We start from the raw sequence: 15,043 nt of genomic DNA, 5'->3' as shown, positions 1-15,043 counted from the left end.
TTACTATTTCATGATATGTCTGAAAGTTTGAGAGTTGTCATACTTAAAAGGATTAGTATATCACCATCACACCTAAAGAATCAGGTTCTGCTTCTTTGTTATTTTCTTTAGCTGTTTTACCTCGGACTTAATTTCTAAGAGGTAGGGCTAAAGTTTCCCAGAAGCCTTAAATTTACTGCTTCAATTTATAGTAGGTTAATTGTTCCCCTTAAATCACTTAGGTTTCTAACATTTGCCTTGCTACTATGTAGGTAGCTCCAAAAGTAATGCTTCCTATTTATTTCTGTGGAAGTTATGACAAAGAATACAAACACACTATCTGATAAAGCAAATTCTCAACTGTTCAACATGATTTTTTCAGCATAGACACCATCATTTGCTGTGCATTTTTGCCTCTGATGAACAAGAGCCTGCATGCCACACTTGTAAAAATCTGCACCAGCAGATTTTTCAAAGCTGTTGCTAGCAAAATGTTGCCCACATAATCAGTCTTTCATTGGTTCAAAAAGATGAAAGTCAGAAGGTGCAAATCCAGGCTGTATGGTGGGTGTAGTAGGACAGACCAACTAAGACTGACAACACATTCAATGACCTTCCAACTGATATGTGGATCCTACCATTATCATCTTGCAAGAGAAAGATTGATTTCTTCTCTAGCCTGATTCTAAGAAGTCCAGGCCATCATCTCTGTCAACATTCTTGTGTGGTGGTCAGAGCTGATGGTTCCTCCAGATTCCAGGAATTCCAGAAGAATCACTCCTTTCCTATCCCAAAAATCAATGTATACCACTTTAGCCACTGAGGACTGTCTTTTTTTTTTTTGTCTTGTTTTTTTCAATTGAGAAATCACGCTCCACTTCACAGACCGCTGTTTTGACTCTGGCTCACAGCGCTGACACCTCTCATCATTAGTAATGCCTTGTATTGGTTCAATAGGTCCTGACAAACTTGCATACAGTCTTCTTTTTGTTCCTGTGTGAGCATTCATGGGAACCATCTGGCACAAACAGCGATATTCCAACATTGCCACCATCATTTCCTACACCTTGAAGCCAATACTCAGCTTCATACACAGTTCCCTGGTCATAATCAGAAGATTCGTGCAAATGAGCTGATTGAGGTGCTCTTCATTTTGTGATGTGACAGATGTGCATGGCCATCCAGAACATGGCTTGTCTTTCATGTCACTGCTGCCACTGCTAAAAAGCGAGCATCACACACCTCTTCACTGTGCTCACATCCACTTTTTGATCTCCATAATCATTCAGCAAGCATCTATTAATGTCAGGTGTTATTTTTTCTGCATGGAGGAATTGAATGATACATCCTTGCTTCATATGCTCTTCCATGTCAGGCACCATTTTGTCAGACTGCCCTTCTGCTGCATCTGTCACATGACAACAAATTGTAACAGAATACTGGTGGGAAGATTCAACCTTTACTGCCACACCATCAACATCTATCTCTGACATTGTGGGCCAACATAAAAAAAAAAAAAGACATTACTTTCGGGTCAGCCTTTGTAAGCATTTCTTGAACCTCTGTGCCTGGAAAAATCATGGAGGACATCCTCCTAGTTACCATGTTAAGGCACACACTAGACGAAAAGGTTATCTGAGACAGCCAGCATGTCTTCACCAAGGGCAGATCTTGCCTGATCTAGTGGCCTTCTATGATGGAGTGACAGCATCAGTGAACAGGGGAAGGACAGATGTCATCTACCTGGACTTCTGCAAAGCCTTTGACTTGGTCCCTCACCACATCCTTCTCTCTAAGTTGGAGAGGTAGAGATTTGAAAGATGGACTGTTTGATGGATTAAAGAACTGGTTGGCTGGTTGCAGCCAAAGGGCTGTGAATAATGGTTCCGTATCAGGGTGGAAGCTGGTCACAAGTGATGTCCCCCAAGGTCAGTCTTGGGACCAGTGCTCTTTGACATTTTTATCAATGATATAGACGATGGAATTGAGTGAACAATCTGCAAGTTTGCAGATGACACCAAGCTGTGCAGTGCAATTGATACACTGGAGGGAAGAGAAGCAATCTAGAGGGAGCTAGACAGTCTGGAGAAGTGGGGCCAAGTGAACGTAACAAGGTTCAACAAGACCAAATGCAGGGTGTTATACTGGGCTGGGGCAATCCCAGGTATTTATACAGACTGTGAGAAGGCTTCCTTGAGAGCAGTCCTGCTGAGAAGGACTTGGGGGTCCTGGTGGATGAGGAGCTGGACTGCAAAGTCTTTGACGTGGTCCCTCACCACATCCTTCTCTCTAAATTGGAGAGGTAGAGATTTGAAAGATGGACTGTTTGATGGATTAAAGAACTGGTGGATGGTTTGATGGTTTAAACACACTGGTTTGATGGATTAAACACACTGAGCAGTGTGCTCTTGCAGCCCAGAAGGCCAACTATATCCTGGGCTGCATTAAAAAAAGGGGCAGCCATCAGGGAGAAAGAGGTGATTGTCCCCCTCTACTCAGGTCTTGTGAGGCCCCTTCTGCAGTACTGTGTCCAGGCCTGGGACCTTCAGCATAAGAAAGATGCAGAACTCTTGGAGCGGGTCCAGAGAAGGGCCATGAAGATGATCAGAGGACTGGAGTACCTCTCCAATGAAGAAAGGTTAAGGGAGCTGGGCTTGTTTAGCTTGGAGAAGACCACGGAGAGACCTCATTGTGGCCTTCCAGTACTTGAAGGGAGCATACCAACAGGAGGGGAAACAGCTATTGACATGAATGGATAGTGATAGGACAAGGGGAAATGGTCTTAAAATGAGACAGAGGAGGTTTAGGTTAGATATTAGGAGGAAGTTTTTCACTCAGAGGGTAGTGACACAGTGGAACAAGTTCAGAGAGGTTATGGATACCTCATCCTTGGAGGCGTTCAAGGCCAGGCTGGATGTGGCTCTGGGCAGCCTGGTCTGGTGGTTGGTGACCCTGTACATAGCAGGGGGGTTGAAATGATTATTGTGGTCCCTTTCAACCAGGCCATTCTATGATTCTGTGATTCTAGGATTCTATGAACATTATTTTACCATATTTTTTTTTTATTTTAACCATATCTTAAAGATGTATCTAGACAGATATTTTCTAATATTTTAATACCATTCAAAAACAGGAATTGAAAAGGTTTAATATCATGTTTGCAATTATTTTAAGAGACACAGTTTTTACCTTACATAATTTTAAATTCTGCTAGAAATAAATGTGATGATTGCAAGCCATTAGAGAATATCTAGAGAGAAACCAAACAAAAAATTTCATAGGACTTTTAATTATCTCAGCCAAAATCATGACAAATATTTTTCTCCTACTTCTCCTTTTTCTCCTACTTCTTCTTCTACATGCCTTTTTCTCCTACTTCTTATTTCTGCTAAATGCATCTTGGCCATAACGTATACTTGTTTCCTTTTGTTCTTGGAGTCATATGCTGCACAACTGAACAGTTTCTTCTCTCTCTTGGCTACTATAATGCCAGCATAAGACCTTTGTCCCATTTCGTTGCTATTTCCAAATAGACTGCATTGCAACACACATTAATCACGAATAACAGACAGCTACATAGTGTGCGCTTACGTCCTGTATATTGATCAGAAATGAGTTGGCCCAGAAATTTTATGTTTATTTGTAATTTTTTCATGGTATGTTGAGAATAAAAACTGATTAAGTCATATACTGTGCTGCATGCTATAGATTTATTTTGCTATGAAAAGGATGTTACGTGCTTAAGTGAAACAATGGATTGTTTCCAGTCTATGATCAAGTGGTTTGGTAAATATATTGAAAAGATTACACATAAAATAAGACTATTGTTTTCCACTTTCATCCACAATGGCTATTGACAAAAGCATTACTTGTGAGTTACTTCTGGAAAGCCAGAGAATGTTTACAATATTGGTTAAAAACAAACAAAAAAAACCCTCCGTGTGAATACCTGATATATCCATTTAAATCGCTGGGTCCTACTAGCTGGTCAGATACCAAGTAGGTATTGTGAGAAGATGAAATAAAATAGTCACATAATGGGTGGTTCATATCTTGGTAGACGGTCCGATGCTCTTTCTTGAATATAATACAATCTTCTGAACTCATGTACCTTATAAACCCTTCAAACGACAATTGTCTTCTTTTCCTAACTGTTCAAAAAAGAAAAAAAGAAAGGTGAAAAATCTGGTGTGAAGCTAAGCTGATAGTTATATCTGTGTATTTTTCATAGTTTTTAGTAGATAATTCAGAACACTGCTAAATGTTTTATAGCCCAACACTTCTCTGCAATTTTAAAATTCACAAAAAGCAATATGAACACAAATGTCAGATTTGTACAGTTCTGGTGTTGATGTGGTTCTAAATTATGAGAGTAAATTAGTTTGTTCTTATGTTTTTGTACTTCTGTGGATTTTAGAAAAAAAAAGTTTGCAATAGTTCTAAGTAAATATAAAATATTTCTTATTGTTTAGTTTTGGAAAGTAACATGCTAGTCAGTGCACTAATGGATTTTTTCTCAGTAGAAAATAATGGAATTTTTCTTTAAAATGTCATTCATAATCTTGTAGAAACCATGATTCTTAACATCAAGCATCTTAAATGGTGGAAAATTGAAAATAGCTAGTGACAAAATGATGTTTTGTTTGGAAGTATTTGAAATTAGAAACATCATCTTAACAATATAAATTACTGCCCACAAAGATGAATTTGAAATCACGCTTATTATATTACTGCATCTATAACAAATCATGCTAATTGCCTTCATACCAGTGATAGTCATCCCATTTATTTTGTTATTTAACTGAATTAATGACAAACAGATCCATTACGCTGCCAACTGTTGCTCTAATGTCATGCTTCAAATGTAACTCTTTTGCAAATTATATAATCTCAGATGTCAGTTTTGATTCAAAACACAACCTAGTTTGAATTAGTCAGAGATTTTTCACAGTTCTGACTGCAAAATAACCTTATTTTTGTCACCATAGTTGGATAGTGATTCTTAATCAATAGGTAATCAGACAGTACTTTATGCTAATAATAACACTGGGTTTTCAAGTTTCTTCACTATTTTTTATATTATTTTGGGTTTCTCTTGCCATAAATAAATAGAAGATGGTAGTAGTTTTTGTCTTGAAGAGAACATGTGTTCACATAAATGCACTCATTAATATAGTCCCTTTAAATTAGAAACAATACTTTGTAAGGCAAATATGTATTACTTCAATAGTCAGCATATAAGTTCCTTGAATTCAGAGTTCATTTCATTTCTCTCATCATTGGAAAAAAATATATGTATTTTTATATAGCTTATTTTTTTATAGCTTATTACAAGACCTTGCATTATATTCATTTACAGCTCTTTTCTCAGGATCTATAGCTGCTATCTTTCACTTGCATACAACTAAAGTCTTGTTTCTGGAGAGCCATCAAAATTCATTGCAACTTTGTCGATCGAAATTGGTAAGCAGTAATGAAGCGATGTGATCATCACATGATCATGAACAGCATATCATCTGCTAAAATAATTTTGCAGAGAAGACCTCTTGTTTAGTAAAAAAGGTCACAGTTTTTAAAGTCTAAGATAGAAGAAGGCTTAAATTGTTGTTATTCCTACTGTTAGTTCATACTATTAGTTAGCTCATAAGTCTCTGACCAGTGAAGGAAACCTACTGGGTTTCATTAGAACCCACTCTTATCTTTGTCTGATGAAGATACCAAAATTGGTTAAGAACACAAGTACAATGCTTTTTAAATTCTGATAAATAGCACAGCCAAACTATTTTCTGGTCATTTACAGACACTTTCTTTTTCTGTGTTAAAAGAAATGGGAATATATCTTCATAAACTTTCCATGGGGAATAGATGCTTTCATCAAGGCCTTATGCATCTCCCGAGAGGAATCTCAATCTTTTTCTCCATTAGCAGCAGTTAGTAAACACATATCCATTTGGTGCAGAAATAAAAAGCAAAAGCAAGGGAAGATTTCTGTCTTCTTGTAGCTTTTTCTTGTTTAAAAAGTTCAATGCTTTTTTCTTGCCTTCCCTTTTCAGATAGACTGAAACACTATTTATTGCTAATATTCTTTTTTTCCGGTGATAACTGTTGTAAAAAGTAATTTGTTTTTCTCTTGTTGTCAACCCAATTAAGGTAAATTTCAGCACTGCCATATAGAAAAATACATATATATCACAGGAATTATGGCCAGTGCATGATTTTTTGAAAGATATATTATATTATATGCCCATATTTTTTAGAGTTCATCTCCTCCTACTTTCTTAATTTACAACTTCTTTGTGGAAAGAAATATTGAAATTAAGCTTTCATAAAATGTTGGACAAATCTGTCTGAAATATTGTATTTATATAAATGGAGAGTAAATGGCACATACAAACAAGCCTAAGAAGCTTATAGCCTAAATTTTTTTTTAATTAATAAATACATTCCAGATTACTTAAATTCTTTATCTGACAAATGTACTAATGTCTCAGTGATCAAATCCATGCAAATGTTGAATTTTGAGAAACAAATAAGAAATTAAAAAAAAAAAAAAGCTGTACTAAAGAAAGACAAAGTCCCTTTGGCCATTTGGTTTGCATAACATGGTTTCTTTAATATCACTTAGTGAGTCAAGACTTCTATATGAAATTAGTAATAGAATGGAGAGATGTCTGAATGTTTGTGTGCAACAAACCTGACATCTCAATGTTAGTAAGAGGTAACTGTCAGATGATTCACATATTCACCATTTCTACGATCACTTTCATAAATGAGTCCTTCAGTCAAAAATGCAAACTTTAGCTTACACACACACAAATCTGTCAATGCAGAATTTTGTCATTAGAAATTTAAACTGTGTAAGAAAAATGGAAGAGCAGTGTATTCTGTGCTGTTTCTGAACAAAATACAGCATCTGCAGACAGCTAATTTGGAGTTATGTCACTCAATGACATTGAAAAGTTGTCTCTCTGTGGACGCAAATGTTAACGATGGACCAAATGTTAACAATTGACTTATCAGTGTTGTATATATCTAGTCACTGATTTTATCATCATCGTGACATACCAGTGTACTAAGTTAATGGTTGTTACTATTAGCAAACCAGTCAATCTTGTGTCAAGATCTGCCCTTTTCTCTTTTTGTAAAATACAGGACAAGGCTGGCAGATGAGTCTAACAGATCATCTTGATGAAGAATATGCCACACCAAATTCAGAATGACAGTTGCACAAAACGGTATATCACGACACCGTATGAATCAACTATCATGTCAATCATATCTGGAACTTTCTACTAAATATGTTTGAGTGGGAATATTTGTCCAGTCAAAGCAGCATGAACAAGACAGCTATTATTTCACTCAGCAGTATTATTTCCAATAACAGGATAAACAATTTTTTCACAGATGAGGAAAAACGAAAATTTGGCTTAAATCTCTAGTGTAAATCAGAAATTTAAGAAAAAAAAAAATTATATTTACAACTGTGTTTACTAACTGAGTAAAGATTCTTGTTCTTTTTATAGCTATTAACTTTCTGATCAAATCATTCAAAACAAACTTTTAAACTGGTAACTTACATAATTACTTAGGAAAGACTAATTTTCAGAAAGAGTAGGATATGTTTAATAAAATTTGTGCTAATTTGAAAGGTAGCCTCTAAAATTAATGACATAAGGAAGATTTTGTAGCTATCGCTGGACAATGAGTGACTTAGTGAAACACCAAATGCCTTTTGCTTCTGGTTGAAAGTGTGCTGTAGTTATTCCCACAATAGTGGGAATGATCAGCATAGACATTACAGAGTTGTTATCTCAAAAGGAAGTTTTTCTCCTTCTTGAATTTATTGCTATTTTTTCAGTTTTCCTTACTCAGTACGAAACAATGGAAACCAAAGGAAACCAACACTGTTAAACATTTAATATTCATCTTCCTCTGAACAAAGTTTCCAATAAATTTTATTTACGTTTGATTTCCTTTTTTCAGCATATTAGCAAATTTTGTCTCTTGCCATGTTGAGAGAAACATCAGAAATGCAGCAGCACAGCTTGAAGCAGCCATCAGCAGCTGAAATATCTGCTTGTTACAGATTCAACAAATCACTCATCTCACATTTCTATTGATTCAGAAAGGACGAATATACTGCAAAGTATTACTGATATCTGGAAGAACCTAGCTTGAGTATCAGATTCCAGTCTGAATTATCAGTTCTAGCTGCTTAGACAGCTTCCCTCCATTGCACCACGAGAAGTGTCTTGCTGGGCAATACTAGAAGTGGAAAAAAAAACACTATAAAACTCAGAGTTTTGGAAGCTGCAAGGGAGGAATAAAGAAATATAGTTTGGGTATGCAGAAATGGTGTTAGGGAAGCTAAAATACGACTCAATTTGAAACTGGCTTGGAAGTTCAGTGGAACATGAAGTGCTTTTACAACTTCATTGCCCGTGTTTTTAAAAAGAATATGTGGGCCGACTGTTGAATGGGGCAGGTGGCTTTGCTGACAGACTCCAAGTCTGTCAGCATTGTTTAAATTCACCAGATTTGCAAGACTGCTTTAATGCATCCCTGAAATTCTTACCAACAATACCCAGCTGACAGCAAACCAGAGTGTAACTGTTCAAGATTTCAGCCTTACTTAGTAAAGACAAAGAGATATGACTTTACTAGAATTTGTTTTCTTCTGTGAAATCACTGTATTAGATTACTTCTACAGTTAAACTTTCTGCCACAGAACACTCAAATGCAGATAGCATGATAACAAAACACTATTTGTATTTTTTATCTTCATAGTCCAGCACTTGTAATCCTCTAATTAATTAAGCAAAGAGATTGTCACTAAAGAGTCAGTCTGGCTTCCTAGTAATGCTCATTCACATATTTCAGTGGATATAAAAAAAATTTAGTGTGGGTTCCCTACTCTAAGAAAAATTGCATTTTGTTTGAAGCAATCTACAGCTAGATTTTGGACCAGTCTGTTGCAATAAGGAGTAAGAATGACTGAGCTGATCATGTTCTGTTGCTGAGTAAATTTACTTTGCTTTATTAAGAGTTTCTAATATTATCATATTTATAATATTCAAAAACCTGAATTGTAAATAAATAAATAAATAAATAAATAAATAAATAAATAAATAAATAAATATTTGATATATCTGCTTACAAATGATATTATACAACAGACATAATTATAATATTCTTGCTTACACTACTTTTTTTTCAATGTCCAGTTTGCATTAGTCAGGTGAGTATTCAGCAGTATAAACTGTCTATGAAAAGCACAAAAAATAAGAGCTAGAAATCAAATACTTCAACTATGCATACCTTCATCAATGGGTTCATACTTCAAAATTACTTCTAAGGCAGTTGTTTCAGCATCTTCAGTTTTAAATTGTTCTTTTTTGAGAAATTCAGTGAGCTCGGTGTCAGCAAGACATTTGTGGTTTTGAGAGTAAGCACAGAAAATTTCATGAAATTCATTTCTGTGTACAATAGCTCGATAAATTGCTCTGAAGTCTTCTATGTTAATAGTACGTATCTTCCGCTTGTCAACTGTTTTCTGAAAACAAAAATCGAAACAGTCAACACAAAGATATACAATAGTAAAAAGATACAGATAAACCAGTCTATAATATATTATAATATTATATTATATTATATTATATTATAATATTGAAAGAACTACAACAACAGAGAAAGCTTAGGGCAGCAGTGGCTACAATACATTATCAAATTATAGTCTTTTATTTGCAACGTTTAGATTTGTCTTTCTGTGTTAAAAGTGTTTTTGGACAAATTAAAACGTATCATATGACATGGCATCTAAGTAACTAAAAGTAATTCATATATAATATGTGCAATATTAAAACATAAATCTACGTTAAAATGCTATGCGTTACGATAAATATGCAGCATAGAAAATGTTGAAGAAAATATTCTTAATATGATACCCCTCTCACAGAAAATTGAACCAAATTGTAAGTACAGTATTTTAAATTTACATACAACATACATCAAGTTGTGATCTGAACAATGAAATAAGAACCAAATTTTCATGTTATCCTTTAAAAATTTCTACCAAAATATGTAGTTGTGCACATGAAATGTGTTTACATCAGTTTAGCTTGCATGTGTTAAATTTGTTATTGTAAAAGTAAGATAAACTTTGGAAATTTACTCAAAAAAATAGCCACAAAATCATATACAAATTTATTTTTTTTACCACTGTAGGCTAATTAACATTTGTAACTTTTGGCTCCTTCAGATGTGACTACCAAGGAGGTTGGATTTCACCACATAATAATGACACCTGCTTTGATGTGCAGAGCCTCCCCAAAATTGTCCATAAATAAAAGATATCTAATTGGAACTCTGGCTACTGTTTGATGAAAGCTTCTGATTACTACTGATTAGAGTAGTTTTGAAGAGACACCATAGAATCTAAATGCTACATTGCCAGTTTTTTTCCTATGCAGTAGAGTTCCCACTGAGAGATGGCAGTGCAAGTACGACAACAAAGAAGAACACAATACTAGCTAAAAAGAAAATTTCAAAAATTTTACGTAACAGTAATGAAGTATCTGCTTTGAGTTTGTTTAAAAAAAAAAAAAAGTAGCAATCACTTTTAATGAAACTAAGCACCAAGATAATAATTCAGGAAACTAATCATATGCTTTTTATTACTGCTTGAAAAATCCCAAGTCTTGGGTTGAAATCATTCAACTATTTTTTTAACATCTTTAAGGCAAGTGCAAATTTACTCATAATTGTTAATCAGAAAAAGGAAATATCAACTCATTTAGAAATTAAGCATCCACGAGGACTCAGGAGACCTTCTCTCAGCTACTGGCACAAAGTGAAACTGGCCAGAAAATTAAATTTTCTATTTCGTTGTCCTTTTCTGAAATGTAGATAACTATACTGCCTAGGGGTATTTTTGAAATTAAAGTTATGAAAATCTCATCAAAATGTTTAAAAAAAAAAAGATAGTTATAAAACTTTTATTGGCAGATTTTTATTATTATTATTATTATTTTCATTAAGGCACATCACATCTTTTCAGAAAAAAAGTATCTTGACAAGGGCTTAGTTCTGAGAAGTATATTAAAATTTGTCATTCCTTTAAAATGTTTATGTTCATAATTCTGATATCGCCCAAAGGAGCATTACGGTAAACAAAAGAGAATATAAAACAAAGTAAATTGTTCTTTAAAAACTATGTTTCCTACAAAATAGATTTTTGTTGTGTATAGTTATGTGATTATCAATATGTAGTTAGTGAAAATAATGGCAGAAAAAATTCCTTCCAGATTTTGCATTTTACATCCTGTTAGAGTGATGAACAATTTAATTATTCAAATTATTGAAAATAGCCAAATATCTCAGAAAGTAAAGAATACCTAACAGCACTGCTAAGAACTACTAGATCAGGCTGTCAAATACTTTATACACTTATACACAGATACTCAGAATATACACTTCTGAGTATCTGTAGCTAGACCAAGCTTATTCTATGCAGATCACTTCCCCAAATAATTATTCTCCACCCACAGTTCATCAAATATATCAGATTTCTGTCAGAAATCAGGTGGATTTCTAATGGAAAATAACAGACAATTATAGAGAAATAGTTTCAAGTTCTCGTGAAATTCTCGAGTTTAGCAATTGTCTCAATGCAGTGAAAAATTCAAAAATCATGGGCATCACCCCATGGTTAGCAAGGACTGCACTCACACTGCTGTTTTCACCTGGGCTAGAGAGAACTACAAAACAAGATAGAATGAGGAAATACTAGTGCTTTCCATCTCCCTGCCTTCCCTGCAGTATGACAAGATCCAAAACTTTTGGAATTTCCAGAGCTAATTCTCCTATACCAAATCTGGACAGAATTAGAAAACTGGTTGCAAAACAATCACATAGAAATCATATGTATAAATAGTCACTGAGTTTCATTTTCTTAGCAAAACAGATTTACCAAATGGCTATTTTGGTTTGAAAAAAAAAATAAGATAAAAGAAAAATCCATATAATTTTTGATTAATTAATAGGATGGACCTGAAGAACATGAAATCCCAATGTGTCCAAAGGCACTCAATTTTACAGTTTTTTCTCAGTGGGAATATATGAACCTAATCATAATTTGAGAGCCTAAATTAAATTACCCTATTATTGAGGCTTATTTCTAGCTGTTTTATTTTGCATACGTAGAAAACCCATGATCATTGCTGTATCTCAAGGCCACATCCTTCCCCAGGAGCGAGAGTGCTATGGATGTATGTGATATCAAAGCATATCTCTTAAGTGCTTCACAAGAGAGTTATGGTGGAAAACTGAGTAAGTGTGCTGGATTTACATTGACTTGAAGCTGGAACAGATCAGATACCTTCATATTGTTGATAGCAATCTCTCTAATGTCTCTGAACAGCAATAGCCAGGCATGGCTGCGCTCATTAGCTCAATCACAGAAGCAGCTCCATGGGATGAAGTCAGAATATTTACATTGTTCTCCATTGAGGCCTTGTTACAATACAGTTGGGAATCAGGGCCTACATGTTTGTTTATTTTTATCGCTCAACACCATTTTGCTGTGGTGAAGAGATGGTAGTGGTCATGCAACCACTCAGCTATCTATTTTACACAGAAACAAAGGATCTGGATATGGCAAATTATTTGCTGATTGTGCACACTCTGTAAGCATGAAATTAATTTCACAAAATAAACTAAATTTAAAAAAAAAAAAAAAAAAAGATTTAAAAGCACAGCTTATATAATACCCTTATGTAACTGACCTTCTAAATGTATCTGATCGCTGAATCTATATATTCCTCACCTTGAAAACATGTTTCACATGGGCGAGATTAAAAGGCATGTGCAGTTTTTCAAGTAGTTTAACAGTGCTATCTAAATCAATCTTCCCATCCATGAAGTCATCCTGAATGATGTTCAAAAACCACGTACAAGAGATCAAGTTAAGGAAAAGTCTGACCTCTGCCACTATTTCAACAAGGTGAGACAACATTTTCAACCTAAAATGCTTGTATGTTTTCTCAGAACAGAAATACATTTGTGCTCTGCACTCAGTGAAACCTGGGGGCACAGAAAAGAGCCAAAGACACAGGGAGAGTTTGCAGGAAGATGAAGGGTAGTCAGGGTGAAGAAGGGCCTTGAAATGAGGAGAGAGAAGTAGAGAGATAGATGGGGGACAGCAGGAAAAGGAGTGTCCACGAGGAGCAGCAGTGAGGCACTGTGCCCACCCTACTGGCCTAAGCAGCCCAAGCTAGCAAGCCCTGAGCAGACCATCCTGCAGGCTCAGGTCCTCTTGCACTTCAGCCATGTGGTCCCATGCGGGCCCAAGCCTGGCCCAGGCCTCGATGCATGCTCAAGTCAGGAAAAAGTTATACAGTGGCAGGTGTCACAGGGAAGACCAAGAGGAGGAGGAGGATGGAGAAGAAGAGGAGGCAGAGCTGAGGGAGGTGGAGGAGGATATCTGTTCTCCTCCATGGTGACTCCGTGTTGCCAGCTCCTTGTTCTTCACTTTGACGGCATTGCTAGCATTTGGCAGGCCATCACCTCAGCATGCTCTGGCTCCCTGTGGGGCCCTTTTATTTCCCTCACACCCCAGCTCCTCTGCTGGGGTTCCAGGACCCTCTTTGCTCCTTCCCCACACTCAGACCCCACTGGCATTAGTTCAGATGTGTGAGGTCACAAACTGTGGAGTTCTGGAGCACCAACACTTCTCCCCCTCCTCACTATCTTGAGGCTGTTCCCTCAGCATCTCCTCCCCTCACCTATCAACTTCTATCTTTCTCTTAGCCCTGGCCCCAATCATGAGTGTGGAGCAGGGGCTGCGTGCGTCAGAGAAAGTGTCCCTCATTTGCGGGCTGCTGCGCCAGTCCCCTCCAGGGGAATTCAGGCAGGTTGTCCAAGATCTCTGCGATCTGGTCCAAGATGATGAGCTGGTGAAGCAGGAGGCTGCCCACGCTGGGGCCCGTCACAATAAGAACAACTTCACCCCTGTGTTTGTAAATGGGAACAATGTGCTACTGACTCAGTACAATGACATAGGAGGAAACCGCTTCTTCTACCCTCAAGACAAATTCTCCTTTGAGTTTGACCATTTGAGTGGGATAACCAGCAAAACCCATTTGCATAGAGTAATGCTAGATGAGGGGGAGCTGTGGAGAGGAGCCCTCCACAAGGGTTTGAATGCCTATGTGAACTGCCACTTTCCTTCAGGGAACTGCTGTGTGTTCAAAAAAAGCCTGGGGAAGAGGCAGATGTTAGTGGCCTGCATTGAGGCTCATCTGTACCAGCCCTCTAAACACTGGAACAGCCTTTGGAAGTCTGACTGGACTTTTGCTCTGACTCCAGTTATGACCCGAGTTACAGGAGTATTTTTTCTCCAGTTACACTACTTCAGAGATGCTAACCTCCATGTAACTGTCAACAAGTCTGTAAGCGAGTCTCTGCATGTGATAGACCGAAATCAGTTTGTCACAGATTTCGTGAAGTTCGTGAAAGCCGAAGACAACAAGATTCATAATGCCATTATGGAAAACATCCAGGCCTTGTCAGAGCATACATGGAGGAAAAATCTGCGAAGGAGACTCCCTATTACTCGTACCTTCATGAACTGGAATGAATTGTTGAACAATCAGCATCCAAAGACCAGTGTTTCCAGAAAAGAAGTACCTCCATGATTACTGAATTGCACTGTATGATTCAGATGCTCAAATAAATAACTGAAGGACAGAATGGGAATGCTTTCTAGTTGATTTATTTCTAAATTGCTCAGTAGAGTGCAGAAGCTGTGATCAGTCACTCGACACTGTGAAATTAATGGACATCAATAGAGACAGAAAGTTATTTGCTGTCTGTTGTTTTTTTTCCATTCATGTACTTTTTAACTGCTACTGCTCGCTGTCAAAGGTGGTATATACCACTACAGATGAGTCAGTAAGTGAAATCTTACTTTCCTTCAGAATTTTCCTCAATATTAAATGTATTTGTTTATTCATATTACATGGAGAATTTGTAATAAGGAAAATAATATGATTGGTAAAAACATGGA

The 15,043-nt window shown here is 36.4% G+C and overlaps 2 protein-coding genes across 2 annotated transcripts in view; one reads left to right on the top strand and one right to left on the bottom strand.

The window, feature by feature from the left end:
• Positions 1-13,473, bottom strand: part of PLCZ1 (phospholipase C zeta 1) — a 45,976-nt gene extending 32,503 nt beyond the window's left edge. The window contains exons 1-4 of the mRNA XM_052668621.1: positions 13,460-13,473; positions 12,803-12,926; positions 9,298-9,532; positions 3,929-4,130 (exon numbers count right to left, since the gene is read on the bottom strand). Coding sequence (XP_052524581.1) covers positions 3,929-4,130; positions 9,298-9,532; positions 12,803-12,926; positions 13,460-13,473 — 575 coding nt within the window. The remainder of the gene's footprint in view (positions 1-3,928; positions 4,131-9,297; positions 9,533-12,802; positions 12,927-13,459) is intronic.
• A 326-nt stretch (positions 13,474-13,799) lies between these two features.
• Positions 13,800-14,672, top strand: CAPZA3 (capping actin protein of muscle Z-line subunit alpha 3). Its single transcript, XM_052669089.1, has one exon. The coding sequence runs from the start codon at positions 13,800-13,802 to the stop codon at positions 14,670-14,672; it is 873 nt and encodes a 290-aa protein (XP_052525049.1).
• Positions 14,673-15,043: the final 371 nt, after the last annotated feature.

The sequence above is a fragment of the Tympanuchus pallidicinctus genome, unplaced genomic scaffold (genome assembly GCF_026119805.1).
Source record: "Tympanuchus pallidicinctus isolate F22 unplaced genomic scaffold, pur_lepc_1.0 scaffold8, whole genome shotgun sequence".
NCBI classification, from domain to species: Eukaryota; Metazoa; Chordata; class Aves; order Galliformes; family Phasianidae; genus Tympanuchus; species Tympanuchus pallidicinctus.
The sequence above is the reverse complement of the archived record's forward strand: the minus strand, read 5'-3'. Positions and strand labels throughout refer to the sequence as shown.